Source organism: Thamnophis elegans, chromosome 7 (assembly GCF_009769535.1).
Source record: "Thamnophis elegans isolate rThaEle1 chromosome 7, rThaEle1.pri, whole genome shotgun sequence".
NCBI classification, from domain to species: domain Eukaryota; kingdom Metazoa; phylum Chordata; class Lepidosauria; order Squamata; family Colubridae; genus Thamnophis; species Thamnophis elegans.
This window is the reverse complement of record NC_045547.1, coordinates 47,783,050-47,805,766: the sequence shown is the minus strand read 5'-3', so window position 1 is coordinate 47,805,766 and position 22,717 is coordinate 47,783,050. Positions and strand designations below refer to the sequence as shown.

General features: G+C 36.8%; 2 protein-coding genes across 7 annotated transcripts in view; one reads left to right on the top strand and one right to left on the bottom strand.

The window, feature by feature from the left end:
* Positions 1–37: 37 nt before the first annotated feature.
* BEST3 (bestrophin 3) lies at positions 38–21,829 on the bottom strand. Of its 3 annotated transcripts, XM_032220514.1 has the most exons (12): positions 21,743–21,829; positions 20,319–20,492; positions 18,554–18,790; positions 16,844–17,007; positions 15,532–15,626; positions 14,682–14,915; positions 13,169–13,323; positions 11,705–11,782; positions 10,618–10,770; positions 4,489–4,569; positions 3,322–3,473; positions 38–1,101 (listed from the first exon to the last, which is right to left on the bottom strand). In XM_032220514.1, the coding sequence occupies exons 4-12, from the start codon at positions 16,993–16,995 to the stop codon at positions 192–194; spliced, it is 2,010 nt and encodes a 669-aa protein (XP_032076405.1). In that variant the 5' UTR covers positions 16,996–17,007; positions 18,554–18,790; positions 20,319–20,492; positions 21,743–21,829; the 3' UTR covers positions 38–191. The 3 variants fall into 3 exon arrangements, with proteins under 3 accessions (XP_032076405.1, XP_032076404.1, XP_032076406.1); XM_032220513.1 differs by lacking the exons at positions 18,554–18,790; positions 20,319–20,492; positions 21,743–21,829 and having other exon boundaries at positions 16,844–18,546; XM_032220515.1 differs by lacking the exons at positions 18,554–18,790; positions 20,319–20,492; positions 21,743–21,829 and having other exon boundaries at positions 14,682–14,735; positions 16,844–18,546.
* RAB3IP (RAB3A interacting protein) overlaps positions 21,809–22,717 on the top strand; it is a 29,977-nt gene continuing 29,068 nt past the window's right edge. For 3 of the 4 annotated variants that reach the window (XM_032220518.1, XM_032220516.1, XM_032220517.1), the window contains exon 1: positions 21,810–21,938. The gene's annotated coding sequence lies outside the window, so the exon portion shown is untranslated. Of the gene's footprint in view, positions 21,939–22,717 lie in introns of all 4 variants that reach the window. The other variant, XM_032220519.1, reaches the window with a different exon arrangement.

Sequence of the window (22,717 nt, the reverse complement as noted above, 5' to 3'; positions counted from 1 at the left end):
TATTTACATATGTCTAAAAATAAAGGTAAGTTCAAACATTTTTAAATTGTTTTTATCAAAATAAAAGCATTGAAAATACACGGTAGGATAGACATTATGTGGGCTGCCAAGCTTTGTTTCTCCAAGGCAAATTAACATTCTACATGCCAAGAACTTTATATCAAAACTATGAGTCCATAGCACTCTATTTGTCAAAGATGATCTTTAGTGGAATCATTGTTAAACTCAGCTATATGAAGAATATCAGTTTCTTTAGTATCTGGTTGCTCTAGTAAGTAACATATGTCAAATGTATTTGGAGAAATAGGACTAGGTGTAGGTGTGCTATCTGGACTTAAGTTGTTTTTTCCAGAGGAAGTTGCCAATTCTTTGGTACTGAGCACTTCATGCTGAGCAAGAACATCTGGAAATCTCCATCTTTGATTATCTGCCATATTGACAGTTGATTTTTGAGACGAGGGTGATTTATTTCCTTTTGGCATACCCAAAGGTGGATCCTGTTGCTTGGATTCCATATGAGGAGGTTCTGTTTCTGAAGGTGTTGTCAACAAATCTGCATTGCTGTTGGGTGTTCCACAGTGGGTCAGCACAATTCCTTCAGAATCTGTTTCTGACTCACTTTGACTGCCCAAATATTTTCTTGTCATGACAGAGGAGTCCTTGTCTGAATCTACTCTGGTTTCTTTGCTCTTAGTTTTGACAGTTACTGAGTCTACTTTGCTAATTCTCTCATCCACTTTGGATTGATTGGAATTCTCTAGAGCATCATTCTTGCTGCTTTCTCGAATAACTGTAAGATCCATACTTCCATGCATCTTTCCATCCTTATCAGACCAGTTATGAGTTTTTCTGCCATTTAAAGGGAAGTGTCTCCCTCTAGAGTGCATTTCCAGAAGATTATCAATATGACGCATTTCATGTGATGGGAAAAAAATTGAGCTTTCACTGGATTGCCGTTGGTAGGTCCTCCTGCTGGGCAAAGGGGAGACTTCTCGGACACTCAGAAAGCGTTTCACCCTTCGCAGCACCGAATGCTGCCTTCTAACTTTATCATCATCCCGGAGCCAGTTTTCTGCATGGAAGAACTGACTGTCTGCCAGGCTGCAAGAAAAAACATGCAACATTTATTTTATGTATTAAGAGCAAACTGGATCTCTTGACCTATATCATTGGCAAAGGAAAAAACTCTATAAGGACAAATGAAACCTTTAGTCCTCAAACAATCTCAGTAAAACTTGAGGAGACCGAATGATCATTCCTGAATGGGGAGTGGAGGGGAGAGTGGGGGGAAAGAAAGGGCAATACGTTGGATTTTCTCTGAAGAGGTATGGCTGGTTGGCTAATAAACAAAACACAGGCCCTAACTTTTTGCAGATCCTATTTGAATTGTATCTATTATTACAAACAATTCCTTAAGTAGTGGTATAAATACAAAAATAGTTTTAATATTGTGGTCATATTATTAGATCTGCAATCAACCAATTATTTTATTATTGTTGTTTTTATTATTATTATTCCCAGATTTTTTCATATACAACTGAAAGCAGTGAACATACCTACTAATCCTTCCTCCTAATTTTCCCCACAACAGAACCCTGTGAGGTGAGTGCTCAACTCAGCCCATGACAGAGATTGACAGGGCCAGTCATCCAGCTGGCTTTCATGCCTAAGGAAGGGCTAGAAGCCTCCTGGTTTCTAGGTTCCACCACAAAACCGCGTTCGACTAAAGCGCGCTCGACGAAACCGCGTAGCTGACGTCATCAACAGGGCGACAACAGCGCGGAGACAGAAGCACGCTGTAAACGCTAAACCTAAAATTAACCCCTAAACCTCACCCCCTAAACCTAATCCTAACCCTAACCCTTAACCTAACCCTAACCCTAACCCTTAACCTAACCTAACCCTAACCCTAACCCTTAACCTAACCCTAAACCTAACCCTAACCCTTAACCTAACCCTAAACCTAACCCTAACCCTTAACCTAACCCTAAAGCTAACCCTAAAGCTAACCCTAAAGCTAACCCTTACCTTAAGTTGAATCGGCTTGCTTTCAAAGCGCTATTTAAAGCACCCTTCTTTCTCCGCGCTCGCTGTTGTCGCCCTGTTGATGACGTCAGCGACGCGGTTTAATCGGGCGCGGCTTAGTCAAGCGCGGTTTTGTCATGCCACGGGTTTCTAGGCTAGCCCATTGCTGTATGGGCTATGCCATTATTTTATTAAATATTATACATATCTCATTTTTCTCTGAAAAATATTTTATAAATTATTATTCAATGAAAAAAATATCAGAATAAAAAAATACAAAGCAGAAAAATAAACCAACAAGGACCGGCCCTTAAAATCAAAACCTGGGGTTATGTGAATATTTTGTTTTTTCAGGGAAAGAAAAATCCTGTTCATATTCAATAACCCTTCCCACAAAAATAATGAACAGCCTCCCCCAATTGTATTTCTTCCACTCTAGCCATGTGAACTTTAACTCCTGACATTCTCAATAATAATTGTATGCTGGATGAAGTCCACATATCTGGAGAACACCCGTATTATGTGAATTTATGAATTATTTTATAGTAATTTGATGACTGAAAGTAGATTTAGAGGAAATTTTATATCATGCATTTCCAGCTTGATTAATTAAATTCAGATTCCAAATCCTCTTGATATATATTTCTAAAATATTCAGGAAAGCCTGTTGGATTTCATCTGAGAATTCCAAACAGCACTGAAGTGTTCCTTTTATTTAAAATAAACTGTTTAAATGCTGTTCATGGTTTTAATCAATGGGTTCTGGTAAGTCAAAAAGAAATGTTTGAATTTGTCCAATCTGTCCACTCTTCCTCCAGCTGAGTGAAGGGTAGACCCATCCATTTTATTTCCACAACAAATCTCTGAAACAGGGCAGGCTGAAAGAAAGGTCAAAATCGCCTGTCCTTATTCCTACTAGGGTTCACATCACATAATTAAATTAAATTAAAAATGCAACTAAAAGCTAAGATCAAACAAAATATAATTCTTACCTAGGTCAAAGAAAAAATATATTCAACTGATAGAAAAAAGACAATCTTTTATGAGAATGCCTCAAAGTTATCAAAGGTCACCTGAGGCGGAAAATTCCATAGCATTCATTGTCTTTTCCATAGCCTTTATTACTGAAAAATGTTGCTTATTAACAGATTTTCAATGGTAATATGTTAGGGGGAATATAATGACGGGTAAGTAAAGGTTCCATCTAACTTTTTTTTAATTACAAGAAGAGGATGTTAATGATATATTATAATTTGTATATGAAAAAGTAGGATAAGACATTGCAGATTTGCATACCCCATTTCAATAGTTGATCCAAGGAAGGATGGTATGCAGGAATCTGCAGCTGCTAATGTATATGGTGGACGGGCTGAAGAATCATTCCAGTAAATATCTTTTTTCATTCTTGGTAAATTCATATGCATTTCATCAACAGCCAATAGTGAAACCTATAAGAATTAAGAATTAGAACACCTGCCATGCACATTTTAAACATCTCAAATATAAGTCACAATCCAAAAAACTGCATAATACAACCATATCATTTTTATTTAAAGCAGCAACAGCAGCCTGTACTTTTCTGGGCCAAAAGGAGAGTTTAAATGTGGTAACCATGTAAGAGGAAACAAATCTTTAGAAGATGCTTTTAGATCTTTAGATATCCAGTAACTGAGTGAGACAGCCTTGATGTAGCCTTACCTGCAATCAGAATGAATCAAATTAGAACAAAAATTAGACAATCTCAGAAGGGGGGGATCCTGTTGCAAGACCTAATGGATATTAATAACGAGTCAGCTTCCATCATGTAATCCTGACAGAAGACATTCTACCAGAGAAGTCTACAGGTTACCAAATCTAATCACTCTGGCTACTCCCACCAGCATAGTTTAAAAATCCCAGGAACAGAAATGCTCAAAACAGGGGGAAATCCTTATTTGGAATGGTTCTTTAATTATGTTTTAAAAGATGGCTTTCTAATATTACTACCTGAATGTTGCTGGAATATTTCTTTCTCAATTTCTAGACACTGCATGCTCAGACTTCTTGCTGAACAGCTCCATTATTGCTTCAGCAATCTTGCCATGAACTGCATCTTACTCTACTGGATAACACCCAGCAATATATTTTGAATGCCTTGATCCATATTGTAGCATTAGTTGCAGTTGCACATGATAAGACAATGTTTGTAGACCCCTTGACAGTAATACAAAAAAGTAACCTAAGCAGGAATTGAAATGTAAATGAAAAAGCGAATGAACCAACAGCAAGGAAGCTTCAGCAGCTTGCAAAATGAGCACTGTATATGAGCACTGAACTATAAATAATTTTACTTTAATCCTGAAAATATTTATAAAGATGGGAGCAGGATGCAACACTTGTGCTATTTCTTGCTAGAAATTGCATAAATTTATGATGTTGCAAGACAGCAAAAAATAGCAATCAGATGAAGCAAAAGGGTGTTACCTGGAGATTCCTATCTATGCACCAGTTTGTTTCAAAATCATCATCATCTTCACCAAATGGGTTGATAAGTTGCTCAGCAACCTGTAATTAAAGTTGGATTATCCAAAGCTGATTTACAAACACATCTAACCATTACAGATATGAACGGTTCTTTGGCAACATCAAGGAGAAATTCACATGGAATAGATACACTACATTGTGTGATGAGATATTTATGGACATGCCATATTTGTAAGCATTAATCCTTGGTTTTTCAAGAGACTATTGCTTTGTGTATTTATTTGTTAGATGGATATGTTGCATTCCTCTCCAGATACAACACTCAGAACAGCCTAACAAAAATAAATAGAACAAAACATTAAAAATGGACAGCTGAAGGTGTAAATATTTGCATATTTATTTATTTATTGCAATTATTTATATTCTGCTTTTTGGGATTATAATCTTCCCAAATTATCTTTCAAACAATTCCACCCAAACAATACATATTATTTAAAAACAAAGTAACAACATTCAAAGAACTTTCCCACAAGACACTTGTTGGTAACAAATGGAAATCAGAGCAGGCTATAGGGTTCATCTTACATTGCCTTTCACCCTCTCTCCTTCCCACAACACAGTTGATAGAGTGAGCTAGAAGCAATCAAGGATGTAGGATGTCAACTCTTCACGAGTGGAACGGTATCCAGTCATAGTGATTACAATTCATAAAAGTCTCAGAAAGTTGGGAAATGGTGGCCTAGAATGAAATAGTGGAAGCATGAGGTAGAACCATGAGGTGCAAAAGGTGGTTTGATAGGTGGGATTCCTCTGAATATTCTTCCTCCATTGTAAAATATACCATACTTAGGTAAAATATGCTAGGCTTGTTTTGCTGCATTCCTGTTTATGATTGGTACTGTTTGATATACTTTCCTAGACCATCCAATATCTTTCCACCTTATTTATTCAATTTACATGCCGAATAAATATTAAGGGAAATTGGATTGGTGTGAGATGAGTGTGGTTTTAACATTGCAGAAAGAAACATCAATAACTTGCATTATTCTGATGACACAATATTGATAACTGAAAATGCAAAGGAGCTGCAAGCTGTAAAGTAGTAATAAAAGTCAAGCAGCACAGTGAAAAATGGACTGAAATTAAACAGGAAGAAAACCAAATGAATGGCAACAGTGACAACACTTCAGCCTTAAAACTGATAATGCAGCTATTGAAGTGATAGATAGCTTCTGCCTTTTAGGATGAACCGTCAAAAGTAAGGGAACAATCAGTCAAGAAAGACACATAGGCTAGTACTTGGAGGAACATCCATGAAGATCTTGAAAAGTTATTCAGATGTGTGTCTATAAATATGGAATAGTTGTGAGATGCAAGCAACCAGAACCACATGTGAACAGTTGAAGTCAGTACTTTCTACCACCTATGTTACAAGGATCTCATCAGGCTGCTTGCTTCCTCTGGGAACGATCATGGATTTGTGAGGAGGTCAAGTTATACTGCTGCTTGTGGCCGCACAACAACTCCAGGCTAGGTCCTTGCTTGACTCCTCATTCCAGCCTATTTGGCAGTTTCTCATCAATAATGCAGGCGATAGTATTCCCTGTAACACTTTATAGATGTGAAAGTATGGCTTTAAAGAAGCTGATGCTTTTGAACCTTACTGCTTGAGAAGACTCCTGAAAATACTATGGATATCTAAAAAACAAACAAATGAATCATAAAACAAATAAACCCACAGTTTAAAGTACAAATGACCAAGCTCAAATTATCCTACTTCAGGCACATTAAGGAAAATTACAGCTCTCTGGAAGAGGCTCTTTTGCTGATAAAAATGGAAAGAAAGGAAGAAAGAGAGGAAGAGCAAGATTATCTGGAAGGTGGATTGACTTGGTTACAGTGGCAATGGGTGGACCACTGAAATGCCAGGAAGATTAGGTTAGAAAGAGATGGTCATGGAGAAAATCCACGTTTGTTAAGAATCAACACTGACTTAATGGCACACAATCAATCAATCAATCAATCAATTTTCTTTGTACATTACCTTGAATCTCAGAGGACTTTGTCTATTATTCTTATTTATTCATATTTCCCTAGCTGTTCCATATGTTTTTCTTTTACATGGGCATCCAATCCTTATATCTTAAACCAAGACTGCAGTAGTTGTATTTTCTTTTATTTCACTATGAAACAAACTAATAATAACTAAGTAAATAAAGTCTACAATTTTATCAAGCGGCTAGATTAGTAAACAATCTGGCATTCTTTATTATTCAATTTCTTTTGCTCCAGACATCCCTCAAAAGTATCATGGCAAAGTTGTAATCTGGAAAATACTAAATTTCCTCTTCCTATGAACAAGTTGGTTATTTTATGTATTGGCAAAACTACAACAGCACACCCTTAAATGAAATTGAAAGATATATACAAGTGTGACAACACTAGGAAACTTTGTATTGGCTAGCTGCATTGGTATGTGGCATATAATCTCACAGGATTGAATGGAATGCAATGGAAGACAATTACACGTTATTTTAGACACTTGGCTACCACAACAAAAAGGATTACAGACTAATCCCAGACAACAAGGGCTAGGATTAAAAGGATTTCATGTGAGAAAATCACTGTCCTATATATAATGTGATTGGCAGGCAAGCAACAACTTAAAATCATCTGGCTTTAAAACTGTTTTCCTTGCAAAAGAATACACATACTCTTATAATTAAATGTCCTTTGTGAATCAGAGATATAGATGAAAACATATCCAGAGGAAAATACATTTCTGCATCCTTTGTTATGCTGAAGCAGGTAACAATTTTGTACTAATTATATTAAAATAATTCAGCATATCCATTTCAACAGGCAAATTCCATTTAGGATGTCTTAACATCTTGACTTTGCTATGATGAAATTTACTGTCAGCCTCTGCTTTGCTGCTGCTTCGGCTGCCATTGAAACGGGGAGGGGGGCATTGTATTTGGGAAGGGAATCGTTATGTGTTGGAGGAAGATTCTAGATGCTGACCTGACCATCTCACTGCGCATGTGGAGGAAGGGAGTTTCCCGCCAAGGTTAACTGTCCAGCATTCCATCCTGGTGATGTTTTTTGAAGATATCTCCCACCTGACAGTTGGGTGAATTATAATTGGACTATGGACTGGGGTGCCAAGGGGAGGGGATTGAATTGTACATTCTTTGCTTTTGTGCCTAATTAACCAGATTCAGCTTAGCTTCGCTACTTTTCATTTGTAATTAGTAAACGTACACTTAATTTCAAACAAATGGAGTTGAGTGATTTCTTTCCTGATTATTAAATGAAGTCGCACCTGACATTTACTTTGTGAAAAATACCAAAGGGAGAAGTATTTTTTATTTAGTAAGACTAAGTCAGAAACCAGTTATATGTGTTGCAGAGATATGTATTATTGGACATTAACAGAACTGAAAATTTGCTGCTATTTTTGTTTGATTATGGTTTTAGAGTAGTTTATCAGCTTTGTCCTATTTTATTGCATGTATTTGATTTTAATAGTGTTTTGGAAATATAATATATTATTTTATTGTATATTATTTTATAATATACAATAATAAATAACACTAAGGTACTACAACCACAACATTGTTAAATCAGAAGCTAGGATACCAATAATGCTAGAAATTAGAATAACAGTCTGGATTATTCTTTAAAAGTTATAGCCCAAAATATTATGCAAGAAAACCAGCTCATGTAAAAGGACAGTGTTTGTTTTTCCTTTTGTTTTGGCTGTGCTTGGTCCAAATCTATCCTGGAAAGCCATTCAGTCCTTTGAAACTAATTTGGAGCAGTGAAGGAGCAGAAAAATCTATTTTTCACCAGTGGATGTTATATGCCAGCAGAATGACCTTCTTCAATATCCAATCCTTATTTATTTTACCATTAATACACTAAATTTTCTTGAAACTAGTTTTTATTCTGTTTAAACTGTATAGCCTGCCATGATAAATTTGTAATATAGCTCATGAATTTTAGTGAAAACAAATAATTATTACAAATCAACTTTGCATGCATAGTTTTATTGCCTGTTAACCACTAGGTATAAAATATATAAGATAGTTAGACGGATTCTCCACCTGTACCTTTCCCCCCCCTAAAAGACATACTTTGCATGTATCCATTAGACTAGTTATATTTTCACAGCTTTTATTTCTTCTTCTCTCAGTTCAGTTAGTCTTTTATTTTCTGATATTGACCAGTTAGTTTTGGCAGCTACCTAAGTTGTCACTTCACAATATAAGGAAGCACCTACAGGCTTCCATATGTAATAGACAAGGAAAACAGAGGTGATTTTTTGTCACTATGTTATATGCTGAGTAAGACATACCTTTATTTTTTCCCACACAAACACCAGCCTCAAAAATATGTTCCTATAAAAGTTATTTGCCTGACTTTAATATTCCTTTCTTCATTCTTTCCACAACATAGAACTATCTACTGTATAATACTTGACTTCTATAACAAAATCAGATTGAAATATATGTACATTTCATATTACTCCTTTCTCAAATAGGCATCAGTAGAAAATAAAGTTCCTTTACAAGAAAGATTATTAGGAATTTATTTTCTTAGGTAGTAAAAATCCATTATAGGTTAAACAAGCATTACTAGAGGCAGTGAAGGGAGGAAAATGGAACTCTACACTAGCATTGATGACTTGTTTACATTAATTATAAAAAAGCAAGGTAAACCACTTCCATCTAATGGATATATTCTGGCACTATGTCTGATTTGATTTAATTTAATTTCAATAGTACATTATAATAGCACAGCAATGTGGTTAATCCATGTATGCTACCAAAACATGATAAAACAATAGTCCTTGTATTAAAAGCAAGCAAATAAACACCCAAAATATAATTAGCTCTAGAATCTGCAGAATTTATTCTAATGAATGATTAATAGAAATGTTTTAATGGCATCAGTATATTTTCTAGATGTTGTTGCCTTAAATATTCTTCACTTAAATTATATTCCATTTTAATAAATCCAAATGCAAAATAAAATTTGCACTTATTCTCCACATGGAAAACAAAAAGTAGCATTTATAGTGCGTTCAATGAAATTACTTAAAATACAGAAAGAACTATGAATTTTACAGATATTAAGCTTGACAAGAAATAACTATCAATTATGACAGTTAATTACTCACTTGAATCCCTTTCTTAAAAGATATAAACTTAGAAAGAAATATAGACTCAATGTTACGTGATCTGTGAGATCTTTTAATTTTGAGATCTTGCATGCAAGAAGTCTGAAGTTTGTATTACTGTAAGAGCATTGGCTGAATATGTACATCCAGCTGTATTTAACAATACAACCAAGCCAAGTCAAAGGCAGGCAATTTGATCTTTGAAGAAAATTAAGCAAAAATTGGAAACTGTTTCCTTTAATTAGCTTTGCTCTTGTTTGAGGCCTGGTGGTGAACATCTGATAGCTATGACTCATTCTTTGGGGATCTCCTGTTGGAATGTTGTGAATCTTTCCATTTTGTCTAATGAAGTGATCTATGAAATTTGAAACTTGTGATTTCCTCAGACCAGGCACAGACACTTACACAGAATGCAGTTGAATATCAGAATGGTTTCTGCAGTTCTGATAGTAGGCTATATATAAACCTGGGAAATTGTATGGATGACAGTGGGCATAGGAATAAATAGTTAAATACATCTACACCCCTGATAATGGGCAGGGTTTATCAAGGTACTATAAATATGCATATGAGGTTTGATCTCGAAGTACAGCTAACACTGTAGTTATAAATGCTAAATACTTTGATGTGTCTTATCGTTAGTGTTAATGTGTAAGAGATATGTTCAGTGCAGAGGTACTCAAGGTCTCTTATGCAGACAAACAGCTTTGTTAGCTCTTTAAAATGCGCACAAATGTTTTTATAGCACTATTGTACAACTGTAAAGTATTTCTTGCTTCATGACAATTGGTGCTAAGTAAATTGTTAACTCAGATTCCCAGAAAATATTAAAATTTTAGCAAAATTTTATTCACGTTCATGTAAGAAAACTTTCATTCACATGAGTCTCTGGTTTCGAAGAAAACTATCAGAAAATTCCAACCCTTTTTAACATTATTGTTTACCTTAAGCCATCCTGCATAGAAGAAAAACTGTAACAATGTGAAGATAGGAATGTAAAGATCTAAATCATGACCTGGGATGCTTTGGTCAGGATCCAAAAACTGACGCCCAATAAGGCAGGTGAAGAAGAAGGTATAAACAGCCAGGGTGACAACCTAGAAGAGTTAAAATTCATACAAAGTTATGAATGTAACAATGAATGCAGGATGTTTTCTATACAGTATATCTAAAGACCTGCCTTCCTTAACTTCTGTGGTATTGTATTACAATGTCCAGAATTCCTAGTCAACAAGGGCAACAAGAAATATCTAGGGAAATCTAACTTGAGGAGGCATGCAAAAGACTATATTTTGAAGATACGAATTACAAAACGTGATGGCCCATTCAATGCAAAATGTTTCTATTTCTGAAGATCTTGGATTTCATTCCTTGGTTGTACTTGGCAGTAAATAAACAAGGCTTATAAATCTCTGGTTCTTTAGATATGTTGCAAGTATGAATCTCGTTAGGATCAGCCACCTCAGCCATTTATGACGCCATTAACACAGGGGTGAAATCTACTTACCTTTGCTACCAGTTCTCAAATGTGAGTGCACACATCACCTCTGCGTATGCACAGGAACTTCCGTGCATGCGCAGAGCATAAAAAACGGACATGGTGACGTCCGGGTGGGTGGGCAGAGCCTGCTACTGAGTGCGCCTGAAAGGTAAGTAGAACAGCAGTGTGTGGGGAATCTGCTGTGCCACACGATTTATATTAGCTAGAAAGCTGGAAAACCTGCTTTCTAGCTACGGTAATATAAATCACGCGTCACAGCTGATCATTGGAAATAACGGTTCGTCCGAACTGGTCCAATCAGGTAGCATTTCACCCCTGCATTAACACTGTATCTGGAGATGATGGAACTGAGACTTGAATGCCTTAAATTAAGAAAAGCTAAATCAGAGTAGTGAGAGGTACAGAAACGTTTTCAATGCTTGAATATAAAAGTATTTATATATGAATTTAAAGTTTTCAGCACTCAAGATTTCACCCTACCCTAATACATTTCAGATATATTTAATAATATATCAGCATTCACTTTGTACCTGTGTGTACACGAGTGGAATTCCAACCCAGTCATAACCAAATAGTAGGCTACACCATGATCGAAACCGATTCATCTCCTAAATGGAAAATAAAAACAAATAGAGCAACTGATGTATTGTTGAGGATTATCACAATGTATTAATTATTATAGATACTGTATGATATTTGCCAGGAAGTAATATAATGAATTCTGAGGCTATGTTCTGATGACACTTTTCTTTGGTGCTTTCCAGTCAATGTTGGCTTCTGGTGGCTGCCTGGAATAGTTCCTTGCAATTTACTTAGTGACTTTTGGGGAAATGTTTGGATTGCCTCTTTCCTAGGTTTGAGAGTCACTGGCCCCAGATTACCCAGATGCCTTTTTGCTTAAATTGGGATTAGTATTGATAATCTCCTGGTTTCTAATCTAGTGCTTCACTGCTACACTAAACTGAAGATTCCTTGGTTCTCTCGGAGTTTGGTTGTTTGCCCATAGATGTTTCATTACCCTACATGGTAACCTCTTTGCTTATATACAATATTTCCCTGCCAGTGTCGGTATGAGTGTGAGTTTATCTTTAATAGTTCTTTATTTAGGGTATTGTTTCTGCTAGATTTTTTTTGTCTGGTTCAGTATTAACTCCTGCTTATCTGGATGTTGGCTGCTGAAAAGGATATATTTTGGTCTTTTTGTTTCCTTTTTGGCTCTTTGATTGTCAGTATGTAGAAGTTGTTTATGTTCCTGTTGATGACTAATTTGTCTGCATGCCAGGGTTCTAGGAATTTTCTAGCATTTTTGGCATTTTAGCTTGGTCTAGGATGCTCATAGTTTCCCAGTTGAAACAATGCTTAGGTTTGTCCATGTATTGTGAAATTAAGGTGTTTTCATCATGTCTTCTAGTTGAGGTTCAGGGATGTGCTCTGCTAGTCTTCTGCCCATTTGTCCTACAGAGTGGCTGTTACAGTCCTTACACTGTATGTTGTAGATCATTTCTTTTCTTCTTCTTCTTGGACTACTGGGTCTTTTGGTTTCTGAAGATGCTTTAGAGGGTTTTAGTTGGCTTCTGCTCTCAATATTACATTGCTGTAATAGTCTGTTGGTTATTTCTGAGATGTTTCTGATATAAGAAAGAATGAACTGTCAAATGGTAAGCCAAACATCTATAGTAACAAGAGGCCATCAGCAGCCATTTAACCAAATGTTTCCTGAAGCCTGGAGATAGCCTTCAGATACTGTACAGTGAAAACATTTAGGTTAGGAAGTGGGCAGTTTTGGAATATTCTTTTTGCCTTGAGTGTCATTTTCATCTATGAACAGCCTTGCACAGGAATACAAGAACAGCAAGTCTCAGAATATGAAAAAATAAAGATAGATAAAGAAATTGGAAACACAATTTATATGGAGTAGATGAATAGAAAAATAAGTATTGTATTTTTGGCTTTCCAATATTTTTCACAATTGTTCACTGCATTTGCTTACTTACAATCATCAATGTTTGCAAGTCCACACTATCTTTGATTCTTCCATCTTGTCTTGCTTTGGTTGCCAAATTTCCAAACCAAACAAAAGGGATCCAATATTTAAGATGGGGTGATTTAAGATCATCAAATATTATCCTTTCTTCAGCTGTCATAAAACCTGTGTATAAAGAAATGCAGCTGGATTTTATGCATGCCCATGTATTAAAATGTATGTTCACTTCTTCAAACAACTAGTTTTTAATCCAGTGCTCAAATAAAAGATGACTACCAGTGGCCAACAGAAATGACTTTGAAGCTATTTTACTGTATCTGTCATATGATGAACCCAATAAATGTTAATTTTACAACCTACACATCCACACAGCCACTATTTTATTTACAAAGAAAAGTAACAATACCTTACTATCTATATTTCTGTTATGCATGTTATGGCATGTTGTGTTTTAGTAATATCTTTTTGGCCCATTATATCTTATATAGTTTGAAAGAGCTTTGCTTCATAAAAAATTAGTTGTCTGAACTATGTATCAGTTCAATTCTTTCCTCTACAATATAGCTATTACATAAATATTTTACAGCAACACAACCTTAGCTGACTTTGCCAAAGGCAACTATCCTGTACATCACATTCAGTTCTCATCCCAACCACTTCACCTCCATACAATTAGTCTCTGATGTGTGAACTGAAGCCCTTGTTGCTAGATGATAAGCTTTTACTGAAGATTATAATAACAGCCTTGCTGATCAGATCAAGGCCTTAGTCCAGCATTTTATTTTTCAGAGTGACTGACAAGAGGCATCTGGCTGTACCATGGGATATAATCTACCTATTATCTATGGTTATTCTCTTGCAACTATCCACAGCATACTGGGCCCAGTAGAAATAACACTATATCAGTGGTTCCCAATGTGGGGCCCATACCCCACAGGGGGGCAATTTGATTTTTAATAGGGGCAATTTGAACCTTGTTTAAACCAAGTTAATGGCCTTTTAGGCTTCCTCTGTGTGAGTAGAGTTCATTTTTTGAGCAAATTAAGAATTATATGTCACGGGGGATTTCTAGCCCAGTGACAGACAGTACTGTTACACAGTGAGAATTGCACAAAGTGCTGAGTCGTATCCTGAGATTGGTCACATGAGAAACTGTACAAAATAAAGCAAGTTTCCCCAATATCTTTGTCTTCTATCATCCCACTGGGTATGAGGGCTAAAGATTGCGGAAGTTGTAATAAAAAGAGAATACCAGATTGGGGAAACCTGTAGTAAAGTAAAAGATCATATTAAATTATAAAAATATTTATTTATTTAAAATATTTATATGGCCACCCATCTTAAGCAGCTTGGGTAGCTTACAGTAATCATAAAAACATAAAACTAATAGCTTCATCTCTACTTGTTTCTTGCAATGCAGTGTAATTATAGGGACTCCACATAAGCACTGTCCCAAATTTCTGCTACACTGGGAAATGTTGACTAACTAGGTCAAGACAGGAATGAAAATGAGTGAACAGTACCTCCTTCTACCACATGTTCTAAAGTTGGAAATCTCTTGTAGACAGCTGTGCTCACTGATCGAAAGATGAGGAGAGATGTTAAGTTTACATAACGCATTAGAGTTCTCCTGAGTAATCGGCCATACTCATCTCTTCCCTGAACAGTGCTGGAGATCAAGAACATAATTCTGTCTGGCCATGGCAGATTTACAAATTGGTTCCACCAGCGGTTCACCACCAAAGTAACATAAAACCCTGGAGAGTTCAAAAATCCTGATTCACATTACTTGTTATATACCCAACAGAAGATCTTCTAATATTATGCATGCATAAACTCTATATATACTCTTCTAGTAATTCCCTTGACATCAAGCAGTAGATTCTTTTTTTCATCCATCCCTGCTCCAAATACATTGATGAAATCCCAAGTAAACCTTTATTTATATAGTGCTCTCCAACTATGGCCATGCTGGAAATTGTACCTCCAAGAGATCTGGAGAGCAGTAGGGTAGGGAAGGGTCTCCTAAACCAGATGTGAGTCATTTTTAAGATTTGAGAGAAGCTGCAGCAGATGGGTTAACTAGTCACAAAGTAAGACTGGAACAATTGCCACATATAGTGAGGAAGGGGGTTTTATCCAGGGTTTTCTTTTTCAAAAAAACCCCTCCACATTAAGCCAATAACTTAGTGTGGTGCCACCAATTAGAGGAAATCAATTGGAACTTTATTTATGTTTCCATTCCATCTCAAATCCTTAGGGATTGGGTCAGGTTGCAACAACTGTACAGTATATTTTAGGTTTTACATTTCTATAAAGTAGCCTTGCAAGTGTTTCCATCCCTACTCTGCATGAAATGGAATGTAAGCTTACCCAGAACAAAAGTGACTGGAATTTGTTCTGCATATTTGTCACAGTAAAGGGACAATTTCTCAAAGTACCGTTTCTGGCTTCCTGAAAGGAAAAATCTGTGACAAAAAAAGACAGGGACTTTTGATATAAAGACTAAATAAATACAAGTTAAGAACAAAGTTAAGCATCCCAGCACTAGATTGTATATTGGACCTAACAGAAGGAAGGCATTGAGAGATTCTGCAGTGAGAGATTTCACCGTTAGTTCCAGTTGGAGGTTGTAATAGCTACAGACTTCAAAGCTACATCAAATCTAGATCTGACTATAAGGGATTATATTAGTAATTGTAGCAGAGTGAAATCTTGAAACAATTGCAAAATAAATACTTGCACATTTAGTTTTGCTTCAAACTGCAATTCTACAGAGGGATGACATTCAATTAAGATTTGAAGCTGAGCTGAATTTTCTCATATCACATTCACTGAAGCTGCTCATTGTAAATTTATATCTCCATGAAATGACAATTGCCACATGGTGTCCTTCAGAGATAATTGATTTACAATTTCCCCTCAATAGTGAAGACAAGAATTTTGTTTGGCACTTGCCTTCTTTGTCAAGATACAATTATGAAACATTAAACTATTTAAGTGTTTTATGAAAACATGAAATACTAAAACAATATGTAACTATGTTTTACAATACATTTGATTCTAAATATAACCAAAAATTCCACAAAATAATTTTAGTGAATCGCCTAAATTATTTGCTTTAATTGCAAAACAATCAAATTATACAAGATGTTTGATAATGGCAAAAAGCAAGCTTGAAAAGCAACGCTTTTGCACAGATCTTATAAATTTCAACATAGCTTTTTAAAACAAAACCTTCTTGAACAGTTATGATCTATTATATACCAAAAACAGCTTCATTTTCCAATTTCCAGTATTTGTGTAGTCAAAATGGTACCCTAGATGAATGTATAAAAGAGAAACACTGGGAGATATGGGGAAACATCAAGACTTGCAGAAATAAAAAAAAATAATAGGAAAAGTTTCTAAAGAAGGCATGTCCAACTGGGCCCTGCGGGCTGCATGCAGCCCTGGATGGCTAGTAAAATGATCGCACAAAATGTAACTAAAATATAAAAAATAAAGGAAATTTGTTATTTATATATATTAACTATATTATATATTTCACATGCAGCTCAAGACAATTTGTCTTCACTTAATGCAGCTCAAGTAAGCCAAAGGTTTGGACATCCATATTTTAAAGGAAGAATCTATAAAATATTTCTGTTAGGACTAAGCATGTAGAATGTGAAAAAAGTTGTACCTATACAATATACTTATCGCTGTGTAAAGACTGGCAAAGAGAATAAATTCTCTGTAAAGCAGTTTGTAGATGCTTCCTTTCCATTTGAGAAGTAGCCTGTGGAACCCAAAGAAGGTAGCATTTGCAACTTTACTGGAGTATGTGACGGTCATCTCTCCAAAATGCTTTTGAAAAAATGGAAGATAAAGGCACAACATGAAACCAATGGACTTCATGGAGAATATTGATTTAAACCTAAACGGTCATGGTTTTCACAATGAAAGGTGTCATCAGAATGTTCCTGAACTGGATATACTAGCACTGAGGATTTCCTACTTTGGGTAATGAAAACGTCTGCAAGAAAACAACTAAGCTCAGAGAACATCAAGGGCCTCTCATTTCAACCCTGAGCTTCAACTATTCTGCTTTATTGGGTATTTGTATAATTTCATCAAACTAGAGTTTTACAAGTTGCTCTTTTAGAATTACAGTAATGTAATTCATTCTCCAACCCGCTTCCCTTTGGATACATTAGAGTAACTTCAACAAAGCAGAAGTTAGTTACATGCAGAGATCACTTTTGATGTAGGTAGTGAATTCCATAATTGATACCAGATCCTGCAACTGTGTAGCAATCCTGCTGACAGACAGGATATGCATTGCCTTACTCAACCACTAATCATGGCATTGCAAAAAGGTAATATCAATAAAATCTCAATGTACAACTGTTGACCTAGAACTTTCTTTAAAAATATTTTTATGTTTTGTGAGCTGCCCAGCATTGTTGTACATAATATAGGTAGTCACATAAGCTCTTGTCCCTGATGTGAAATATTTTCATTGATTAAGCTAAATACAAAGTTACAAAATGTATTTGCCTTTATCAATGGTATACATCAGTAGTTGTCAACCTTTTCTACACCACAGACTCCCTTTAAATACCTTTCATGGCCATGGACCCCCAAGACTTAACTCAAGATTTAAATCATAACATTTCTTCAAGCCTTTGCAGACCCCCTGTGATGACATCATGCCCTTCCCAGCATCTGTGGACCACAGATTGAGAACCACTGGTATACATTGATCAGCAACAAGAAACTTTCTAATAAATATGTTAGTTGCAATTTTACTCATGGTTTCTGGAAGGCAAGATCCCTTGATGATAGTTGGGACCCAATGAATGTTAAAAAAGAATTAAAAATGACAAAAACATTAGCAGTGAGCCACATATTGATTCTAGTTCTAACACAACTCATTCCATGGGCTTACTAAAATATATTTAAATATATTTAAGTATATGGAAAGTAATAATTAGAGGTATTATTCTTCCTTAAGGCCCAAATTACCAAAAACAACTAGAAGTTGGCAAAAGTTTGGGAGTCATCTTTGGTAGGAATATTTCCACCATATCTTTTCCATTTTTTAATGCAAACATTTTGGAGTAATTCCATACTGCTCTAAGCATGTGGAGTAAATCTAACATATAAGGAATGAAGTGATTGTGGAAGGGCCTCAACTATGTTTAAGCTAAGGGAGGACCTTTGTGGAGTTTACACCTCCACAAAGCTTTGCTATGTATTTTTGGAGGTGGTAAACTGTCTAGGTATTGATTAAATGTTAAATTAATTGTCTGCATTAGAAATGCGCTGTTAAGAAATCAGATATAGTTTTCAAGCACTCATAGCGATGCCAAAACAAAAAGAAACACAATAAGATTTTGGAAACACTCACCCTTTATTCTGGCTAGGGCACTCAAATACAGAGGTGATGATGTGGGGCTGTTGTGTTCCCCAAATAAAATCATTCAGGTTACTTTGTTTCTCTCTCTGCTTTCAGCACACAGCCTATCAGGGTTCTAATTTCTCCCTGGAGCTTTCACAGGACTGGATTGACAAGCACAGGGGTGAACGCATCTTTCCACTTCAGGAGGTATGTTTTTGCCAAGTTTTCTTCTTCTGTCACTTACAACTGAGAACAAATACAAGCAAGCAACAGCTGCTGATCTGGCTCATCTCAAATCTATAATTATCCTCCACTCGTTCTTCATAGGAGAACCCCTTTGGAGGGAAGTCACAGTCATAGAAATAATTTGCATCAACCTTTTCCAGTTGGGATGCATTCCTTTCTCCTTTCGCTCAGTGATATAAAAAAGGTCAATTATTCAAAAAAGAAGAAAGAAAAGAAATGGAAAAGCAAAAAAATGAAGGTAAAAGAAAAATGCCTTTAGATTCTTATTTTGTTGTAATTAAAAAATAAGAGTCAGAAAGGGAAAAGAGGCTTTTGAGGTTGTGGCCTAAAAACTATGTGGTAACTAGTCAAAGGTGATTGGACCAGTTAAATGATATTGTCATATTAACTTCCCAAAGACCTTTCTCTTGAATATAGTTTCCACGGGTTGGACATGGTGTAGTATGAGCAGCTATGGAACGAATGCTTAAAAAGTCCCACATTGTAATTGCAGCAGACAAAATACGCATTTATTAAGAATTAGATGATTCACAATGCAATTTCAAAGATTTATCTAGATGTTAAGCCTCAGTAACTGCAGTGGTTTAATAATATGTAAATATGCATATGATTGCTTTGAAAGTTTACATATATCTTTACTTTTACCTGCAGTATCTCTATGAATAGATACTATTTGAGTGTTACAAAGGATAAGGAACTGGTGTCAGGAAAATCAGAAATGGTGTTATTCATTTTCTTGTATCTTACAGGATTATAAAGGTGGGGTTCTGTAAACTATGGGATAACCTATAGGAAGAGGATTTGGCAGTGAAATAACTGACAAAAAGACATAGCTCAGAAATCCTAATACAGAATAATTTATGATAAGATTATCGTAGAATTTAGTGTAACAAATGATAAAAGTTTCTGTATATTCAACCAAGTTTAATTGGCATTACAAGAGAGGCAGGATGACATATTTGATATGGGGGAGAGGAGACATTTTTCTAATATTGGCCAGTAAATCAGTCAACACCATCTATTAATCTAGCAGATCACATGTAGAAAGTTAGCACTCACCCCTCTCCTAGAAGAATGAAATATTTTGAGAAATATTAAAAAAGGCAGAATATTATATTTCCCTGGAAACATGTTTTTTTAGATGCAGGAAGCAGACTCACTCTTAATAGCCCCCACCTTTCTTAATAGTCCCACCAGATATCAGCACTTAAGAGATAAAGAGATAGCTAGCCCTATTCATAAGCAAATTCCCAGCAGCAAAGTCTGAACAAAGGTAGGGTTAGTCCTCAGCCACAATAGGAATTGCCCAACAAGCCGAAGGGTTGTTTGGCTCATTGCATCAGCCAAACTTCAACTAAGCTTAGCTAAGACAAACTCCTAGGATTTGTACATGGCACCATGGAAATCTGACAACAGCCAATAAAATGCATGTTCTTGCACAGGAACAGGAAGTTCAAGTGCAAAGCCCAAGAGAAGGTATAAAAACCCCTCATTCTCAACTCCATGTGGTCAGCTGCCCAGAACTCACGTGGTTCTACTTCATCATTAAACCATCTTTCCAATCAGCCTCCAAGTTTCCAGTGTCTTTCTTCCGGCTTGGAAATGACCCAGATGGCTTTTTCTTCCAATGCTTAGATTTGCCATTTGGAAACTTAGCAAAGTGGGAAATTGTGAGGAACAGAACAAAATATAGTTGGATAGCCTAGAAATAAAACAGGAAAATAATTTACCAGTTTCTACTGATTTAATTATTTCTTCATTGTAACATTTTTCAACAATTAAGTGACACCAGTGTGCACATATGTTGTCAGACAGAATACACGGAAATCAAATTGATTATGTTACTGATTGAAAGAAGTCGAAGAGAGGTTCTACAGCCAGTTTCAACAATAAGATCCTAAGCACTTTCCCATCCTTTGCAAAAAGAATGCCAGGAACTGTTTTGAAGTCCTGAACTTCATTGATATGGAACCAGAGGACTATGGAATAAAATCAAACAGGGTTAAATATGGAAAGAGACTACCTAGGACCAAGTAACAGAAGAAAGCAAATTGAATGTTAGAACAAACAGTGGAAATTGCCATGATGAAAAATCAAAGCCAGGAAAGACAAATAGCTCAGAAACAAAAAAATCAGAAAAGACAAGAAGCAGTGCTTCTTCAAGAGGCAACTGGTCCTTTGGGGCAACCATGATCTGGATGATGGAGTATCCCCATAGACCAGAAGTGTCAAACTTGATTTAATTGAGGGACACAAAATGTTGGTGAGAAAGGAAAAGGAAGTCAGGTGACTCACTATCATTTTCATTGATTTGATTAAAACTTTTGTGATAGCACCAGTGTCCACAGGGTGTGGTCAAAAGAATGAAGAGGCCAGCCAAGTCAATTTTTTATGTACAACATGCACAAAAACCTTTTCTGTCAAAGGCCATAAGATTGTTCATCATTTATAAGAAAATTTTTAGAAATCTCTGTGGCGGATATGGTCCAGAAAGTGTTGAGTCAAGCAACACTTTTGTTGGGAAATAATCCTGCTCAGCCTCAGGAGATTTCTCTCCCCCTGAATTAGAAATAGGATTTTAGAACTTTTTTTTCCCCGGAGGTGGGAGGAAGCCTTGCACGGGCCACTTTTAGCTGCTTTAAAAAAAACCACTTCAAGCAGGAAATACGGCAGGAATGTTGACAATACAGTTTGCAGATGTCATCATTTCGCTTCTCTCCCAAGAAAATACCGTTCAGGACAAGTCCAAGTGAAATACAATTTTCAGTATTTTTTAGACCTCGGAGGGATTAATCTCCAGCTCCGATTCTCCTACTTTTCTCGCTTCCCCGCGGAAAAAGCAGCTCCGGCAAGGTTGCAAGGGGAACCTCCACTCCGGCAACAGCATGCAGTAGAGAGCGACATCCTCTAGGGGGAGCTGCGCAGCTCTCCACTCCATCCCAGAAGTCCTACCTGGCATCGGCGGACTCCGGTTCCGCCCCGATCGAGGTTGTTGTGCTTTTAAACGCATGCGCAGCCGCGTCCCGTGGTGCCTCCGCCGCTGGTGTTCAGGATCGGGTCTGGCAGCCGGAGCGAGAGAAGAAGTGGGAGCTGCTGTTGCTGACTCGTCGCCTGCGGCTGGGAAGGGTGGTATTGCTGGCTTCCGCAGGTAAGTCCCGCCGCTGCTAGGTTTTCCTCCTCCTGCTCCTCCTTCTGGAGTAGCTCCAAAGCTGCCGCTCCAGAGGAGTCGTGACACCCAGTGGCACTGGATTGCAACTCTCATTGCCTCTGGTTAACGTGGTTGGAGATTCTGGGAGTTGTAGTTCGACACAGTTGTGGGCACCACCGGGTTGCAGAAAGATGCCTTTTCTTTTGCGTGCCGCCGCCGTGGCCGCCTGCGATGAATGGAACCGCGTCTCTTTTCCCTAACTCCCTCGGCAATCGCAGTTTCTCTGTCTCCTTACTCAGGTGTTTCAGGCGTCCCTCTGACCGAGTGTCTGTGCAAGGTCACTTGAATGCCCAGCTTTGGGTCTCTTTGCTCACCTGCGCCCGGCAATGGTTCCTTACACACACACACACACACACACACGTACGCGCACGCACGCACGCACGCACTTCGATTATATTCAGTGTTGTAGATGGGCTTCCGCCGGAGATCATTTTGAAGGGTCTTTAACATCTATTCCGTATGATGCTTTTTAATTCGTAGGGAGAAAGGAAATACTGTGATAAACGGAGGATATAAATATATGGATAATGGTATATTGGTATTCCCGGCTTGCTAGATAACTCAGTATTATACCGTGCATTCAACGTTCAGAATCTCCTGCTGGGGCCTGAGCATCCAGCATCCATGGCGCTTTCTTATTTTCAGAGTCATCAAGCAATCATCTGCTTTGCTCTCCTTAGTCTAGACTATTTCTCAGGTTCTCTGAATTCACAGTTAAC

Excerpts from the sequence above, each read along its gene's own strand:
- BEST3 (XM_032220513.1), bottom strand. The coding sequence starts at position 17,058 with ATGAAGTCCATTGGTTTCATGTTGTGCCTTTATCTTCCATTTTTTCAA. Across the intron at positions 15,627-16,843 it reads GCGATAAGTATATTGTATAG|ATTTTTCCTTTCAGGAAGCC; the intron begins GTACAACTTTTT and ends TTTTTGTCACAG. Across the intron at positions 3,474-4,488 it reads GCATAGATAGGAATCTCCAG|GTTTCACTATTGGCTGTTGA; the intron begins GTAACACCCTTT and ends TAATTCTTATAG.